Below are 19,122 nucleotides of genomic sequence, written 5' to 3'. Positions count from 1 at the left end.
TTTTTTTTTTTTTTTTTGTCATTTCTTGCACCATGTATTCATTTTTTGAGGAATTCACCCTTACTCTTTCTGTTCAGCTCCACTTTTATTTTTTAACATTATTGAAAGTGGAACAATAATTAAAAATGCTATTCTAATACTTTTGTTATTTTCAACTTGTTTTGAACTATATTAGACACTTTAGTTTTAGAAATTCCATATATGCCAGCTATTTTTCTCTGGCTTTCTCCATTTTCAATTACTTTTAATATTTCATACTTTTTTATTAATCTCAAGCTCCACTAACTTTCTTTTTGAAGCCTTTTTATGTAAAACTTATAGCACGAAGAGCAACAAGCTCGACTCTCCCAGTTCATAAAGGCAAAATTAAAATGTCCTATCTCTTAATCCCTTGCACCAGAAACATGTAACTTTACTCATTCCTCATTAGCTGGCCCAGATCTGCGTACCCGCAGTGCGAGGGGCCCGCGTACTTAATGGGGCTAACGGCCCTAGAAATTGATGAAAAAATAGGAAAAAAAAAACTAGCACTAAGGCTTATTCGTTTTTCAAATAGACACTGCTCGCCACTAGGGAGAGGCCCTACATATTTTGTTGCAGTGGGCCCAAAATGTATAGATCCGGGACTGCTCTTTTTAGCAGAATTCCTGTGTTGCCACAACATATTGCAACTGAAAGAAAGGACTTTGAACTTTTCTACTGACAACTATTTTCATTGAACAGAGTACAAAAAGCTGTCTCAAATAGAACAACAAATGAGAAATAAGTTTGGAGAATAAACAGCAGCATAAGCTTTATGCTGCTGTTAAGTTCGTAAAATGCTATAGTATGTTTCAAAGCTTTTTTTTTTTTTTTTTTTGAAAGCTATCCAAAAAAAAAAAAAAGATATTATTATTATTACTATTATAAATAAATAAATAATAAAATAAAGTAATATTCTGAAGAAAGTTTTAAAAAATAAACCAAGTGGTCAACTTACAAAGGGTTTTTTACAATACTCCAGACCAAATTTGGCGTACATTAGTGGTCAAGGTAGACAGGTGGTCAAGATAGAGAGGTGGTCAAGTTACAGAGGTTTTCCTTTATTATATGAGATAGGGCTAGTTCCGTTCCTGACAAAAGCGGTCAACATAGACAGGTGGTCAACTTACAAGGGTGGTCAACTTTACAGGTTTTACTGTACTTTACTTTTTTACAATAGAGTTTAAAACAAGCAAATGTGTGTGTGTGAAGGCAAAAAAAAAACTGCGTTAGTTTTGAATTACTAGTTTTTAAATTTAAAACTTGAAAGAAACTGAAAACTTTGTTTAATTGTAGGAAAAAGTAGCGAATTTAAGCCATGTTTATATGCATACATTTTTTACACATATTTTCTAAAAATATTTTATATCTATTCACGTTTCGTATTCTTGTTACTTTTGCATCTATTGGCTTCTTACTGATTTAATTACACTGCAATCAGCTAAAGTGGGGATTAAATTTGATTTTCAAAAATAAAAATAGGTAATCAAAGCAAATTAAATGGTATTTTCAATGAAAATGGATTGTTTTAAGTTTTCTTTCACTGTTCCTTCGAATTAAGTTAGTGAAGAATAAATGTCTCTTAAGCTATTTTTTTTTGTATCTGTCTAGTTATAATTAGAAGACTGGCAATTATTTTTCTTTCAAACACGTAATTGAAAAACAGGGACTTGCATTTAGTATGAACCTTATCAGTAATGAATATATTAGATGTGTTAGAGCAAGTTATTTACTTATGATTTTTTTTTTCTGCTTTCAGAAATTTGGAAAATAAGAATTTTTTTTGTTTTTAATATTTCGTCAGTATTTTTTCTATATTTATTTTTTATTTACTTTTGCTGATTATAATCTTAGTGCTTTAATTTTCGCTACTATAACTTCATTTGCATTATAATAAGCTTAATTAGTGGCACTTGCTAAGCTATATGTGTGCAAAATATTAAGGATGTTGGAAATTTTCGGTTTAAACTATATATGCAGAGTTTCCCAAAAAATAAAATAGTTGTGCTAAAATGAATTATTTCTAACTTGGAACTATTTTGAAGCATACAAATATTATCTGTGATTTGTTGTTATTGATTATACCACTCATATACCCGAGCCCGAGTAGCGATGCTTCTCGATTCACCGCTTTAGTTTATCGAGCACCAATTCAGTTGGAAACTGTTTAGGCACAGACGGTATACGATAGATGGCAGCACCCTCTATCAACATTTCGATTAACCATAACCTAACCAGAAGCCGAACAGCTCTTGGTTCAGCACCCCAAGAGGTATCGATTCACTTGGAGGACTTTGGGACCTCGAGCATATTTAACGTCCTTAGTCACCCTTAATGAAGACGGTGGATCTTCGCCCGGTCAGGATCTAGCCCAAGACACTCCGGTCACAAGCCCGATGCCTTACCGGTCAGGCCACCACGGTTTTCTGTGATTTGTAAAAGGACGTATGGTTGAGAGAAAATAAAAAAGACTGCTATTGTTTTAAAGGGGAAAAAATAAACAAAAATAAGTCTTGATTTCAATTATTTCTTTTGCTAATAGTGATATCTTAACGAACTCATTTGTCCAAATTTAAAGTCTAAAATATAAGTAGTCACTTTGGAGTTTGTCAAATACAAGCCTTAATTGCGAAATCCATAGAAATGTCATAAATTTCAGGATTAGTATTCGTTTATGGAGACTAAACGCATGCAAAATAGGAAGCCTAAGTGTTAGGCAGGGGCCGTGGTAGCCTGATCGGTAAGGCATTGGATTTGGGGCCGGAGGGTCTCGGGTTCGATCCTCGCTGGTCGAAGACCCACCGTCGTCGTTAAAGGGGACTGGGCGACGTTAAATATGCTCGTGCTCTCAATGTCCTCCAAGTGAAACGATACCTCTGGGGGTGCTAGCACCAGGTAGCTATTAGCTCTTGGACTAGTTCTAAATTCTCATTAACTGTTCGATCCGGTTATGGTGCTGCCATCTATCGGTATATAAAATAATGAAGGCAAGGCACTTAGTATGCAGTCTTCGACATAAATACAGTTGAAGTCAGTTGTGACTCTGAATAGGAATAGGAAGTGTTAGGCAAGCAAATCACGGAGTGATATTCAATATTTAAAGTCTTCTATTTAAAAAAAGTGTCAAATGCATGTCGTACTTTTCCGAGTTAATCATCGTTACAGTCGTTAAGGATAATTTAAATTTTTTTCGGTTTGCTGGACCAATTCAAATGTTTAAGCATATTTGATTTCTTAAAAAAAAAAAAAAAAAAAAAAAAGTCAAGTGCTTTATTCTCCTGGTGAAGGTATGAAACAAGTTTTCTACTCTTTATTCTACAAAATAAAAATATGCTATATTGTACACAGTAACGATTCAGTTCGAAACGATTCAATAAGCAGCCGATTCGGCTCCGACTGTTTCGGCCCTGGCTCATTAGTCACAGCCCTCAGCGCCGCATATTTGCATTTTGAGCTTTTTGAGTGAGATAAATATTTCTATAAGCATTAAGGGGGTGGTGATACGAGGGTTTGACCCCCTAGAAACTTATTAAAACCATTTTTATCTCGGTTGAAGAAAGAAATTATCCAGGAGGCACATCGCCATTTGCTTCCTTGACATTAAGCTTAAAACTTTACATCATACAATGCACGTATCCATTTAAAAAATATATGAACGGAGTACGAACACGGATACATTAGTACTAGTTGTTAAAAAAGTTTTATTTCTTACCTCATGAATTACATTTTTAATTTAGTTAGTTATCTGATAATTGTGAGCAATGCCTCTCAGAAAATGGGTTGCAGACGGCAAATCAAACTGAAGAATAGTTCTTTTTTTTTTTTTTTTTTTTTACTCTTGTGCCTGCATCAGTAACTTTTTTAGGCTTTGAGAGGTTTTTTTTACGGAGTAAACATGAATATATTTTAGTATTGCTCAATAATTGATTCATCATCAAGTGACATTTTCTTTTAAAAATGAGCATCCTTTCCTTCTTACACTTTGCGTAGATCACCTACCAACTTTAAGATAGTGGAGTAGGGTGTTGCATTTCCACAAAATTCTGTTTAGTTTAAATCTCTTTAACAAATAATACAAAATAGGGTTTTGTTCATGCATAAAGAAATCAAAACTTACGAAAAATAATTATGAACATTTTATTTAATGACTTAAAGAACCACCATTATCAAAACAAAAAGATTTTCATATCTCCGAAGCGGTTTTCGCCAAAACCGAAAGGCCATATCGAACAGAGTCTCCGTGCCGAAATGGTTGCGCCAAATAGTCTCATTTCACATTAGGGCCGCATGCCAAACACGTGTTCTGTTTTTTCTTTAACACAAGAAAGAAACCCTCGTTTTGAAACGGACTTATGTTCCGAAGCATTTTGAAATATTCTAAAAATGAAGTAGCCGGTTTGTCTACAAAAAGGCAACCCAATGCCATTTATTTCAAATATTGTTTTCTGTTCACATAGATTACCAGCTTGCGCTGAGCACTAAAAGCTTTAACGTTATCTCTTTCTTCGTTTTGCTCCATTCTCATGTATAAAACAGCCAATGATCGAGTAATGCCCCTAATATCATTAACAATGAAATTCGCGCGCCGGCATGATAATTTGATAGCATGTTGGTAACGTTTAAAATGCAGGGAAATGCTTTATTGTAACAAGACTGAACTAGGTTCGGTGACTTTACAGTTTTGCTGCTTAAGATTGTTTCACTTCATGGGGATGAAGAAACAGAAACAGTGGTCAACAGTGAACGCTATCTACTGGAGTTTAGGGTTAATTCAATGGAGTTAAGGTTAAAATTTCAACTGTCGAAATAGCACCAAACAGGCAATTGCTTCGTTTAAATGAAGATGCAATTTTCACCCGTCATATCTTGACGGGCGATTTTCTAGTAAATGAATAAAAACTATCAGCACATTTTTTTCCCTCTATTTTTTTTCTCTATAGTCTATAATTGAGGGTCTTTGCCATTTCTACAAAAAAAAAAAAGAAAAACACCTCATTGGCTCAAGCTACGAAAAAAAAAGGATCATCAAGTATATTTTAAAAGCATAAATTTTATAAAGCAATACTGTAATAAACTAATTCTACCGTTAATCTTCAAATTCGGTGGCATTCAGGCATTATTGAAACAAACGTCTTTGATATGCATTGACAGTATTTACTATCTAAGTGCTTTTTGTGAAAAAAAATTATCAGTTTTCGGTAGTAAGAAAAAAACATTTAATATAAATATTTTTTTGAAAAACGAATAATCATCTACAATTTTTTAAAATATATAAAATAATAATAAAAATAAGTTTCATTTTGAAATCACAGGATCGTATCCTTCTAATTTACTTTCGCTCCATCCTTTTTTTAATACCTACTTTTAGTTCTCTATGGAAAAAAAATTACAAACTGAAAAGAAAAATGCCAGGTTTTTTTTTTTCTTTTTAACGCCTTGATTGAAAACATTTTCCCGCCTTTTTGATGTAACTAACGCATCGAAAAGCTTTGAAGAATTTACTGTATGAATACACTTAACAAACTAATGCTTTTTTAAGTAATTGTTCTAAAAACAATTGTCGAAAAGCGTTACTCTCAAGTAATGCTTCGTGGTTACGAATGTGCACATTCTGTAGAAACGAAAAGTAGTTTTTAAACAGTGGAAACAAATATGCACTAAACATATTTGTGTAATCTTACTCCATAAAATCAGTGACAGCATAGATGAATCCACTTCTAGAGAATAACGTAACTCATATAACTGCTGTAAAGTTACACATCGCTTGTGGAAGGTTAAACCATTCATTTCATTTTAGCATTTATACAAGTTTAGTTTAAACATTAAAAACCAGAAATATGTCTTAAAAATCTTTTCAAAGGATTTTGATAGCTTTGTATTTTAAATAAAATTTAGCATGTTAGAAAATTGCAAGAAAAAAAAAAAAAACTACATTTGAATATTTTAATGTTTTAATAAACCAAAAAATGTCTAAAATTAAAAATATTTCAATTCAAAATATTTCACATCGCTTTTTTCCACACCATCTTTCACTTTATGCATGAAAAACTTGGAATTCAGTATGATTGTGAGCTTGACTGTTTTCGTATATTTCACTCCTCTAAAATGTCAAGCAGTGTTTTATCGCCTTGAAAACATTGTAGCTACAGTTAGTTATCAAAATAAAGGAAACACCTGTCAATAAAAGTGACATTTTTGAATGAGCTTCGTAAGTAATAAGGAATAAAACCAGATATCTGTTTTTTCAGTAAATAGCATTGTACATATTCTGGTAGTATATAGTGGCTTAATTGAAGTTCTGGATGTCTTGGATTTTTTTCAAGCGCCTGAAATGTCGGACCTCTTAAATTTTAAAAGAAGCCAAATTGTTGGAGTGCCTCTAGCTGGAGCAAATGTGATTGAAACATCTCAACTTTTTGGCGTTTCTCGAAGTACAGCATCTAAAGTCATGACAGTATACACACAGCGCGGTAAGACAAGCTCGGCAAAGCCAAATAGTAGACGAAAAGAGAAGCTCAGTAAAAGAAACCGGCGGGCATTGAAGCGGACTGTAATGTCTAAAAAGCGAACAATAGCTGCAAAAGTGACCACAGAACTCAATCACCGCCAGGATACACCAATGAAAGTGATTACAGTCAGAAGGTACCTTTATTAACAGAGCATTTACGACAGCGTAGCGATTCCCAACACACTTGTCACAGAGTGTTTCCATTATTTTGATAACTATCTGTATATCTCTGGTTTTCATGATTATTAACAATTTAACATTTGCACATGAAACAATACACACTGCTATTAATTCATTTTGAATATAATGTTCATTGTTGTTTTTTGACAGTCTTAAGAGTCATACTTATAATGACACTATTGTGTTTTGCCTGGTATCTTTATTTATAATATACAAAGAAATAATTGTGTACATTTAAAAGTCTACTTTTTGCTAAAACGTGTTTCATATTGCTGCCATACACCCTAGTTTAGTTTAAAAATTAAGTTATCATGCCAAATTACATAATCTTCATCCATTATAATAATAAGGTGGTTCCGGGTTCGAATCCCGACTCGGGAATGGATGTACTTTCTCTCTCCTGCCCTTGTCCTTGCTTTGTGTGGATGCGCTGTTATGGTATGAATGGTTGCCTACCCTATAAACGGGTCCTTATGGCATGTGTGTACTGTGGAAGTCGGATTTCGCACCAAATTACGGTACAGTTGGTAAAATAAAGCAGCGCACAGAAAAAGGATAGCCTAGCTGGCACAAGACAACAACAAGAACAACATTGTAATAATAAATTTATTAGCTGACATCCTTCTATTAGATTGTTTTCTCATCTTCGTCATATCTAACTCTAACAAAATTTGTTCATTTCGTTGTCGGACTGAACTCTAATTTTGGGGAGATGAGAAAATCTCAATTTGGCAAACCAAAGTCCAAATTTTACCAAATGATAAGATCAGAGCATGCGCACATACTACACCTGAATCACAACTGATAAAGAGGGACATTAGTTATCATTTAAAAACATAATTTAAAAAATTTAAAAATAAAACACAATTGCAGTGATGGATCAAAATTTGTGGCCTTCCATCAGAGAGCATCTGTTCGTAGTATGTTGCATCTATTCCATTTAGTTGTTAAAAGTTTTCTTTATTCATTGCAAAACCTTCCCAAAGAAATAAAGCAAAATTAAAATGCTGGTGCCTGTTATGGATATATTTTTTTAAATAAAAGCAAAAGTTTTGCAGGGGATTTCAATTTTTTTTCTCTTTTTTGAGGCGCGAAAATACTTTTTGACTTTAACTTTTAGGTGTAAAATTCATTTTAGAGCAGCGAAGAAAACAATGAAGACCATGAGAGCAATCAACTTCATAAGAACAAAAAACAATTTTCTAAGAATAAACTGAAGACTGGCAGGCAAGGAAGAAATGCTATTATTTTAATTTTTTAACCTTACAAATGTTTCAAACTTTGGATTCTAAAAAATAACAAAAAGCATTCAAACGTAATTTTTTTTTTTTCAATTCCAATTGCTTTCTTTTGCGATGCTCAAGTTTATCAAAAAATAAATATGTATTTATAAAAAAGTGCAAATACTTTTGACAAAACTTTTGAAGCGTATTTGCATGTTTCATTGCGTCGAAAATATCTCTGAATATTATAGTTTTTACTTGGTTTTTATTTCCTCGTCAAACCCTCCACAAATGGATAAATTTTCAAACCCGTCAGATTTCCCTATCCAGAACGGATAACAACAGATTTATTCCCCAAAAGAAAGTCAAACATTCCTTCCCGCATTACTGTCAAAAGAAATTTTCAGAAGTCTTATTAAATGTGAACCCTTGGGGAGTTTGAGGTTTATTTTTAGAAGTTCTATTAAAATTTCCATTATGCTCAGCTCTTAAGACTCGAAAATTGTCATTCATAATGAAGAAGAGTTTTCAAGGACGCAACTCTCTATTAAGACATATTCTAAAATTAAATAGGTACTTTAATCTTATCACAAAATACGCTATCAGGGAAGAAAATTTCCATTTAGCTCACTAAGGGAAACTTAAGTATTGAATTAAAATATTTGTTTTTCTTTACCCGCGTTTTCCATAGGAGAGGGTGGTCCAAAGCGGGTAGGTTTTCGAAGAACGCTCGAAAATTATAGTTTTCGATTTTTATCGCAACAATCTCGGTGTTGGTTTGTAGCAGGGTTCTTGAACTTCAAAATAGAAAGTGATTTTTGTATTATTTCAAACCCAATATTTATTTATTATTAAACTTGACAAACATTTGAAAAATCCGCTTTGCCCTACCAGGGAGCCCAATGCGGGAAAGCTTAACTAATGCTGATTTGGTAAATTTTCCAATCAAATATAAAGTTATAAATGATTTAAAAAATTGACTAACTGTCTGTCATTATAAAAAAAATAGATAAAGTTGTACTTATCCAATTTAAAGTCAGCACATTTGTTTATAAAACATCAAGAAATAACTAATAAATTAATTGACCAATAAATTGCCATTCTTAAAAATAACTTTTTAAAGTTATACTTATCCTATTGAAATAGAAAATCTAAGTCAGCACACGAGTCAAGAGATTAGAACTAAATATATGATTAAATCCTATGCCCGCTTTGTCCAACACGCTTTGTCCGAAGGCACGTTTTTTATTTCAATAATTATAACCTTAAATTTAAAAAAGAAACAAACGAAATGACTATCGTAGTTTGTAGGTGGATGGTGTCAGAATAACGTAATATTATTGACAATCAAAAAAATAAGCTGGGCTTCGATTAATCACAAAATACATTTTTTTTTTAAATGTATCTTTTTTTTTTAAACCCTGGTTGCGCCATGCCGCTTTACTTCTGCTTCGCTGGTACTGATTAAAATTAGGGGGTGTTCAGATAAACATGACATACCTATGCATCGCCGCTTACACACCATGGGGGTAGGGCATACGAAGGTCTACCCGCTTTGGGCTTCCTACCCACTTTGGGTCATCCTCCCGTATGTGCGTGTTAGTGTAATGATCTCTATATGTGTGTGCTTGTATACAATGTAGTTAATTGATTTTCAATTTTTTTCTTTAGATGGAAAACTTCCTAAAAGTTACAGGGTTTTTCTTTTTTTTAAATATTGATCAACTAAAAAGGGCAATGAAAGTTGCAAATTAAAATATTTACTGCTCCACAGACGCGTACAAAAGAATAATATTTTCAAAAATTGATTTAAAGAATTAATAATCCCAATTTCAAGTGAAATTTTTCATAAATTACCTAATTTATGCAGGAATTCCCCGCACGGTCCGAATACCAAAACAAAAGTCTGAATTTCTAAATGCAAGAAAATTTTTTAAAAGCATGTCGCATTACGTTTTTCTTTTTTTTTTGGGGGGGGGGGGTATTTAACGGCAGAAGAGTAGGTTTTGATATTCCTTTTTTCCTTCGTATTAACGTCTTTACTTACTGTTCTATTTCCCCTCTTTCTCCAAACACAATTTTTTGTAACTAGTTCCCACATTATTGAATTTTTTACCTTTTTTAACATTATGGCTCTCAAATCTTTTTTTTTCCAAGAAAATCTAGTTAAGATAATTTATAACAAGGTTTTTCATTCACAGACCATGGAACATCTTAACTGAATGTTCAATATTTTTTTAAGTTTTTATTAAAATTCTAATTATTATACTTCTGACAAAATGCACAACGAAGTTCGTTTCAATTAAAAAAAAAAAAAAAAAACTTGACATGTTAACTTCATATCGCTTAACTATCTAATGTTACGAACAATAGCTATTATATATTTTGATTAAGTAATGTAAAGCATAGTAGGGATGCGCCGATTAATCGGAAATTCCGAGAAATTTGTCATAATCGGTCAAATTTTGCCAATTAATCGGCGGATTTTTTTTTTATTTATTTATTTATTTTTTTTTTTTTTTTTGAGTATACTTTCAACAAGAAACTATAATGAATATATTTATTAACAATAAATAAAAAGAATTTTCTGCAAACATTACTATAACACGTAGTATGAAAGTGTACAGAGTGAAAATAAACAAATAGTTTAGAAAGTGCGTTAAACTGAATGATATATTGAAAAATAACCCTTCCAGCTGACATTCTATTGACACTGTTATGAATAACTCAATTCCAGGACTTTTAAATTGCATTGCGAAAAACATGAGTTAGAAAATAATCCTTCCCCTCTCTTCAACCACATATTGGAAATAAATAGAAGAAACTTTCAATCCGTATCCATATAAAGTCAACATAAATGCCCTCGTCCACATCTTTTTTCGTATCACCCGTCTTGCAGCAACCTTTTTTTTTATGTTATTAATGCTATTTCTATTCATCTTTTGAAAGACAAAAAAATAACAGAAATAAACAAATGTGTATATCATTCCAATGCAACCTCTTAACTTTCCTCAACCACAAAGAAAAATCTTCCCAGTGCGTTTGTTTTATTTCTGAACTAGTGATACTCGCACGGTTTTGCCGTAATAGAAAAATTAAAAGGTCTCTTGGTTTGCCTGTATATTTACAAGTAATGTATGATGAATTTTCTCGCCAGTTGGCTTGCACCCATGTTACGGTTGCACATTATGATAATTTCGTATCTCGCCAATTGGCTTGTGCCATGTTACGGTTCCACGTTATGATAATTTCGTAAATAATGTATGGTGAATTTTCTCGCCAATTGGCTTGTACCCATGTTACAGTTGCACGTTATGATAATTTCGTATCTCGCCAATTGGCTTGTGCCCATGTTACGGTTCCACGTTATGATAATTTCGTAATTTACTCGTCTATCTTATGATATTTTTGTTCTTAAAATTGAAATAGAAAAATAACCACGTCGAATTTTCGAAAAATCGTTTCGAGGTGCACACCCCCATGCTACAAACTAACTTTGTGCCAAATTTCGTGAAAATCGGCCGAACGGTATAGACGCTATGCGCGTCACAGACATTCAGACATCCAGACAGAGAGACTTTCTGCTTGATTATTAGTAAGAAGTAAATCAAGATAATTTCCGAAGTTTATGTTATGATACCCTAATCCCAACTTTTAATGACACAACATTTTTTTTTCCAGTTAGTTTGTTTCTTCTACCATACATGTGATTACATCATACACTTTTTCAACTTAATATTTACTTACTATTTTAATTATTAATGTTTGGTTCATCAAAAATTCATTATTATTAAATATCGTTTGGTCTTTTAAAAAATTATGCACACACTTTATTATTATTTATTTTACTAACTGATGATTGAAGTAATGTTGTTTCGTTTTCCTATTTTGATTACATATGCATATGTACATATAATGTTGCAACATTTTTCATGTCTCGTCACTTTTTCCCTTAGCATAGTGTTTTTAGATAACCTTACATTTTTTATAACAAATAAAAGTCGTGGATTAAATCGTTACTAACAATTAAAAAATGAATTTAAATTAAAAGTGCTTCTAAAATGATGCAACTTTATTAGCAATAATATGAAAATCGGTTCAAAGACATTGGATGGCATTTTAAAATTATTTTCGGAAAATTTGGAAAATGGAGAAAAAAAAAAGTCTCTCACAAAAAGACTTATTTTTACAGTCGAAATCATTAAAGAAAAAAAGATGGAGATGCTGGTACTATTAAAAACAATCATTATGATCAATTATCAGCTCTGCCGATTAATAGGCCAATTATCAGAAGCCGATCAATGGTTAATCGGCAGTTTGCTTATCAGCGCATCTCTAAAGCACATATATCATAAGATTTGGAGGGATATATTTTAACCATATAGAGAAAAATACTTTTGAAAAGAGATTTATTTTCCGAACATGATATGGCATACATTTATTCTAAAAAGGGGAAGGGTTAAAAGATTGGATGAATCAAATAGTATACATTTTGTTGCTGTATCAAAATAGTAATTTTGTCAAAAACGTAGTTAAACGCTGTCAAAATGTTAGTAAAACATTCCTATTTTACTAACCGTTTTTTCTCATGTGATGACTTTGTTCTATAATAGGAACAATAATGAAATTTTTACATAAAGAGTTTCTTCACATAGAAGATACAAACATTTTATTTTACAATCAGATTGGTCAACGACATTAATAGGAAATAGTGCCGTGCATCTTTGGAGAATTCATTTTTAAAATATTCAGCGATTTCGGCTTGAGAAGGTGAGAGGAAGTATCGGCATAAATGCGTGTTTCAGATATTTAAAGAAAATCGTATTGTATTCCATACTAACAATATTGAAGCGGTTGAATTTGACACTTTTTTTGCGCTATTTCTTTTTTTTTCAGCTGAAACCAAATAAGCATGCTTGTACAACTACTGCATATACTAAACCTACAACAGATGACAAAAATGCAAAAAAAAAATAATAATAATAATAATAATAATAATAATAATAATAATAATTAATTAATTAAAATTTTGCAGTTATTGGCCTTTGCCTTGCAAAAATATTCTCCGATGATAAATTTATGCTGAAATCTTGTATTTATTTCAACACATTATACGGAATGTATAATTTTCTCGCACAACAAAACCGTTCGTACTGAGAAGAAAAATAAACTGAAATATATTTTACTACCCAATATCTTAACCAGATATTGAATAATAAACTATCGACCAGAAACGTCTTACCTGTCACTACCTCTTCGGCACTTAACAGTTGCCACAAAGTAAAGACAAAAAGAACGATCTTCAATAAATCCTTGTGAGAAGCCATGTGATACACTCGGCTTTGCCTCAAAATACCAGTCCTCGACTATACGAGCTATCTAAACAGGCGCACAGCCCTCTCTCACACTGAGGGGGAAAGCCTTCGCCCTAGCATATATATCTTTATGCGTAGGAACAGCCCCATGCACCCCCTAGCGGACAGGGGCGCGGAAATACTGATAGCTTTGCGCTGTGGAATAAAATAATACAAAAAAAAAAGAAGATTAAAAGCTTCAAGGAATTATAGTGAAAACGGGGTTGGGGGGACGGAAATGTTGTTGATGCTCTCTTTATTTTTTCATAGAACGAAAGGAGGGGGTGGATTCGATTTGACGGCCGCAGTGTTTTCTGTGGGAATTTTTCTCTTTTATCAGTGAATGGAATTTGATGGTGTTGATAGGGGAGCGGCGAGAGGAAACAGAATCAGAGAAAACGTAGAGATGACTTCAAAGAAGCAGGCGAGAAAAGAAAGTGTATGCCACTCCAACTGTTGTGCGTAATATTAAGGTTGGGACCGCGAGAGAGAAACAGGAAGCAAAAAGACAGCGCAGTTTAAATTTCTTTCGAGAAAATGAAAAACAGTTTATTTATTGTTTTTACAATGGTTAATGTGTTTCCTTTGATATTGCGTTTTTTTAATATCGAAAGGCATAAATAAAACTAGTGTGTGTTTAACGAATTAGGTTTTTCTACGTATGATGCACAGGAAATATTATCGTTCAATTTCAGTTAATTTTGAATTAAAATGCGGTTGCACTGTTTTAGTATAGTTTTCTTTTTTAATAAAGTCCTACAGTGTGTCCAAACGCGTTTCGTTCATGGCACAATTTAAGAATTCATAGGAGAGCAACTAGTTGTCGTATGAATATGCAGTTTTTACCATAAAACGTCATAGATTTATGATTTTTTTCCGTTCATTTATGTCAAATTGTGTACCAGTGCTAACATTGAAGATACGATAAGCGGATTACCCAAGTAGACTAAAGGGGTCACAATATCTTCGAAACTTTTTTTTCAAATTTTTTTTCTTATCTTTGAAATTATAACATGCATAAGAATTTTGCAGGCAATAATTTAGTTCAAAAATTTTAAAATATTGCCCACTTAATTTTTTTTTTTTAGTTAAAAAAAAAATTAGGAATTTTTTTTTTTCAAATTAGTTAGGCTTTTTTTGTTTTTGCACATATTTAAAAATGTCTTTTGCTAAACGATCACAGTAACCATCTCAAAAAATCTGTGCATTCATTTGCTTACATAATAATTAGGAAATTTTCTGTGATTCATTATGTAAAAAATAGTTTTTTTTTAAATTCTGTTTTTGAGATATAACATGCTCGTAACATTTAAGTAATTTGCAAAATATTTATCCAAAGCACAGTTTTGTTAAATATATTGTCCTGACTGAAAAAAGTATTACTTTTGAGACGTATCTTCAATAGAAAAAAAATCCTTAGGGGTTCTAATGACATGAAAACACACACTCACACACACAAAAAAAAATGATAATCGAGAAAAAGCGATTCGAAGTTTTTCTTTTGCATAAGAACACATAGGCAGAATGACTAAAAAACAAAAATAACTTTTTAAATATTTGAACTAAAGCGATGAAATTTTTTCCCTGTGTTTGAAATAACTTTTTAGTTTTGAAATAAGCATTTTTTTTTTTTTTGATCGTTTGATCATTTTTGAGGCATTGTATCCCCTTAACTGTGTCCTCCTCCCATGCTGGATAGAACATGGAATGAACTTACGTACCGTCTATATGGGGTTTGAGCAACATACGGTGCACACATTTAGCTATATTGCTAAAAAGTATTACTTTCTGTTTAATAAAATGATTAAACACTTCACTAACGTTTGTTTATCTTACTGTGACGGTACAGCGCAATCCTTTAAGCAGAATTAGTTTCCTTAGTTAAGCAGGTAGTTTTATTTATTTATTTTATGATGTCATGAACAATTCCTGAACCTATGAAGTATTCTTGTGCAAACCGCATATTCATGCAACAATTTGTTGCTTTTCTATGATTTTTTATATATGTGATAGACTTTTTGGACACCATACTTTTCATTATCTTAAATCGGATTTTTTTTTTTTTTTTTTTACATTCAAGTGCATAGAAAAAAATAGAAATAAATCTCATTGTGTTCCTTCTTTCCTATTTTTTTTCTTCCAAAAAGAACGACATTGAATAGGGTTAATGTACTGTAAAAAGTACGCAAGAACCAAAACAGAAAAAAATATAATTAAAATAAAAGTAAAACATATCAAATAATGAAACTAATAATGAATTTTAAGAGAAAAACACTAAGTATCTGCTGTGGAAAAATGTGTGTCGGTGAGTATATGTCTCTTCCCTCTTTCTCTCTAATTTGCATTCAAAATTAAATTTCTAGCTGATGAAGATAAAGTGGTTATTCGTATGGTAATCAGAATTGGTACAAAGATACCAATTTTGTACTATGTGCGTTTTATTTCTTTCTTCATTTATTTATTTATTTTTTCAACTTTTCTAACAAATTGCTGGAAGTTATGTTTAATTTTTGTTTTGAAGCCAAAGTTCAGATAATCGTTGATTTTTTTTTTTAATTTAATCTCACTAATTTTACTAGCGTTTTTACCTGCATAAAGTGTCAAATTAACTTTAAATTATTAATTTCAACCAACATTAAATTGACTAATGATCTTTTTCAAACTATTTAAAATAAAAAATTTTGGACAGAAACAGAAATGTCTTTTGCCTGTAGACTGAATATTAACGCCGCAAGTAAGAGATTAATTAATTGAACCAATGTGTATAGTGCGGTAAGAAGGGAAAAAAAATGACGAAGTTCCGTTATTTGCTTTGATTCAATTTGTATGAATTTCATTACTGTGTAAAATCTGAGAAATTATTCAAACAATAACTAAAAATTTTACTCCATACTTTTGTATTTTTAACTGTAATTTCGATAAATAAGTTGTGGCGACAGCTTAAACTAATTTACGATACTCGAAATCTGATTTAATTTTGTGAGTTGGGTTTTTTCATATTAAGATAAGTGTGAAAATGATCTTCTGATTTGTTTTGTACTTTGATCGAATACTTACGAATTTTTACTTTCAGCCCACCAAAAATAAAATCCAATTAATGTGAGATATGAATGAATTATTCACTTAGGGAAGCTTTTACTTCTATTCTGTTCCATTCATTACATGATTTATTTGCTAACGTAGGAGGAATTTTCTTGCGTTAGCAAAAATGAAAATTTCTTTATGGTAAAAAAGTAATTTTTGGTTTATTAAACCCAACTACAACTAATTTTGCTCCAATAAAGATTTTGAAGTTTAGAGCATTTGTAATGAAAAACATGCATGAAACTAGTCTAAAGAATAAGTACATTAAAATTTTCTACATAAACCAAAAACAGTTAATAGTTTATTCAGTAAGTTACCGCCCTATAGCCTAAGGCAGAAATACATGAAATACACCGTCAGCTCAGTCAATTCCATCCGTGGACTGCATTTTCGTGCTTATTAGCACTCATCAGCCCGGCATAGGATTAACTGAGCTGGAGGTGGAAAACCTCTTAAGGAAGCCAAGAGTGCCAAACAAACTGGTAGCTAATATAGAATTAGCACTGACCAGACGAGTGACCGAAACAATGGTTCGGTTCAACTCGAATATTGCAGGCAAGGCAGGTATATTCAGTAAGTTACCGCCCTATAGCCTAAGGCAGAAATACATGAAATACACCGCCAGCTCAGTCAATTCCAGCCGAGGACTGCATTTTCGTGCTTATTAGCACTCATCAGCCCGGCATAGGATTAACTGAGCTGGAGGTGGAAAACCTCTTAAGGAAGCCAAGAGTGCCAAACAAACTTGTAGCTAATATAGAATTAGCACTGACCAGACGAGTGACCGAAACAATGGTTCGGTTCAACTCGAATATTGCAGGCAAGGCAGGTATATTCAGTAAGTTACCGCCCTATAGCCAGGGCTAAGGCAGAAATACATGAAATACAGCCCCAGCTCAGTCAATTCCAGCAGAGGACTGCCTATATTAGCTACCAGTTTGCTTGGCACTTTTGGCTTCCTTAAGAGGTTTTCCACCTCCAGCTCAGTTAATCCTATGCCGGGCTGATGAGTGCTAATAAGCACGAAACTGCGGTCCTCGGCTAGAATTGACTGAGCTGGTGGTGTATTTCGTGTATTTCTGCCTTAGCCCTGGCTATATGGCGGTAACTTACTGAATATACCTGCCTGCCTGCAATATTCGAGTTGAACCGAACCATTGTTTCGGTCACTCGTCTGGTCAGTGCTAATTATATATTAGCTACCAGTTTGTTTGGCACTCTTGGCTTCCTTAAGAGGTTTTCCACCTCCAGCTCAGTTAATCCTATGCCGGGCTGATGAGTGCTTATAAGCACGAAACTGCAGTCCTCGGCTGGAATTGACTCAGCTTGCGGTGTATTTCATGAGTTAATAGTTTGTTTTGTGTTTTTTTTAATTGTAAAATCAGTGCCGCAGAGTTTCAAACCCTCCTTTGAACAAACAAAATTTATAGCAGTGTAGCACTATCAAACATTTTTTTTTAAATAAAATGCAAACTTCTATGCGTGTCAACTGCCCTATTTACATATCTATTTATCCATCCATTTATATCTATCTATCCATTCAGCTATTTATCTTTAGATCTTTTCACTACCTCTCAAATTGCATCTAACTGTATACTTATCTATCTTTTAATCGATTTTTAACCATCTATTTACACATATTTATGTATTTATGTTTAAATCTATCTATGCTTACCTCTTAATGTCGATCTTTTAATTTATCTACTTATGCCTATCTACTAATGTCTATGTATTTATTTATCTATTTTAATACATCTATATATCAATCATATTTATGTATTTATATTCGTCGATCTATTTATATCCATGTATATATGTCTACCTCTGTAAAAATCTTCGAGAATATAACTTAATGACTAAATAGCTTAAAAACCCCTCTATAGAAAATTTCTTTCTGCGCTGCTGGAGTGTTGAGTTCAAAATGAAGTTACTTTTCTCTGCTATTTTACCCGACAAGGTAAAAAGAGATGAATCGTTAGCAGTATTACAATTTAAAATACCTACACCTCCCACGATTTTAGTACATGAACTATAAATAAAGTGTGTAATCGTTATAAAAATGCAGTATCTTTGCATCTTTCAGTGTTTTATTAGTTTTTTTATTACGAAGAAAATGTACTTTTTAGAGTTTTTCCTAAAAACGTAACAAATGTTTTATAACTTCAAGACACGCTTCGCTTTTAAAGTACAAGAAAGTGCTAAACAGAAGCGAAAAATCCTAAAACTTAGTTATATGTTTTCTTTTTCTTCTCTTTTCCATACACTCATTCAGTTGTTCCTTCAGCAGTAGATAATCTAATTTTTCAGTCAACAGCTAAAAGAACTATTGATTTTTACACCGCTAGAAAACATTTAAAGTTTAAGGTCTTCTGCTGGATCTTAATTCAGAATTCTCAAAGAAAACTTTTTTCCCTGAGAAATTCAGATTGATCCTCAGTATAAATATTTACGCAACATAACTAGGGATGTGAGTTTAACGGTTCAGTTGATTTTAGTACAGTGTTTTAAAAACAGTTTTTCTTAAAAGTTTTGATCCACCGAAGGAATAAATTATGACTTATTTTCATGCACATTTTTTCTGAGTTTAACATTATAAATCTTCACTATAATTGTGTTTGAAAATAAGTTAAAAGTTAGTCAATATAATTCTTGGAAAAGTTTACCTGATTTTGTCTTCATTCATGTTACAGTGTCTTTAAGAAAGCAAATTTGGAAATTCAGATTGTATTTTGTGTTCATACTCGCTGGTGTT

At 32.3% G+C, this 19,122-nt stretch overlaps 1 protein-coding gene across 1 annotated transcript in view; it reads right to left on the bottom strand.

The window, feature by feature from the left end:
• The window catches only part of LOC129224904 (sushi, von Willebrand factor type A, EGF and pentraxin domain-containing protein 1-like), a 149,274-nt gene extending 136,009 nt beyond the window's left edge, over positions 1-13,265 (bottom strand). The window contains exon 1 of the mRNA XM_054859450.1: positions 13,175-13,265. Coding sequence (XP_054715425.1) covers positions 13,175-13,259 — 85 coding nt within the window. The 5' untranslated portion in view covers positions 13,260-13,265. The remainder of the gene's footprint in view (positions 1-13,174) is intronic.
• Positions 13,266-19,122: the final 5,857 nt, after the last annotated feature.

Source organism: Uloborus diversus, chromosome 6 (genome assembly GCF_026930045.1).
Source record: "Uloborus diversus isolate 005 chromosome 6, Udiv.v.3.1, whole genome shotgun sequence".
Lineage (NCBI taxonomy): Eukaryota > Metazoa > Arthropoda > Arachnida > Araneae > Uloboridae > Uloborus > Uloborus diversus.
The sequence above is the reverse complement of the archived record's forward strand: the minus strand, read 5'-3'. Positions and strand labels throughout refer to the sequence as shown.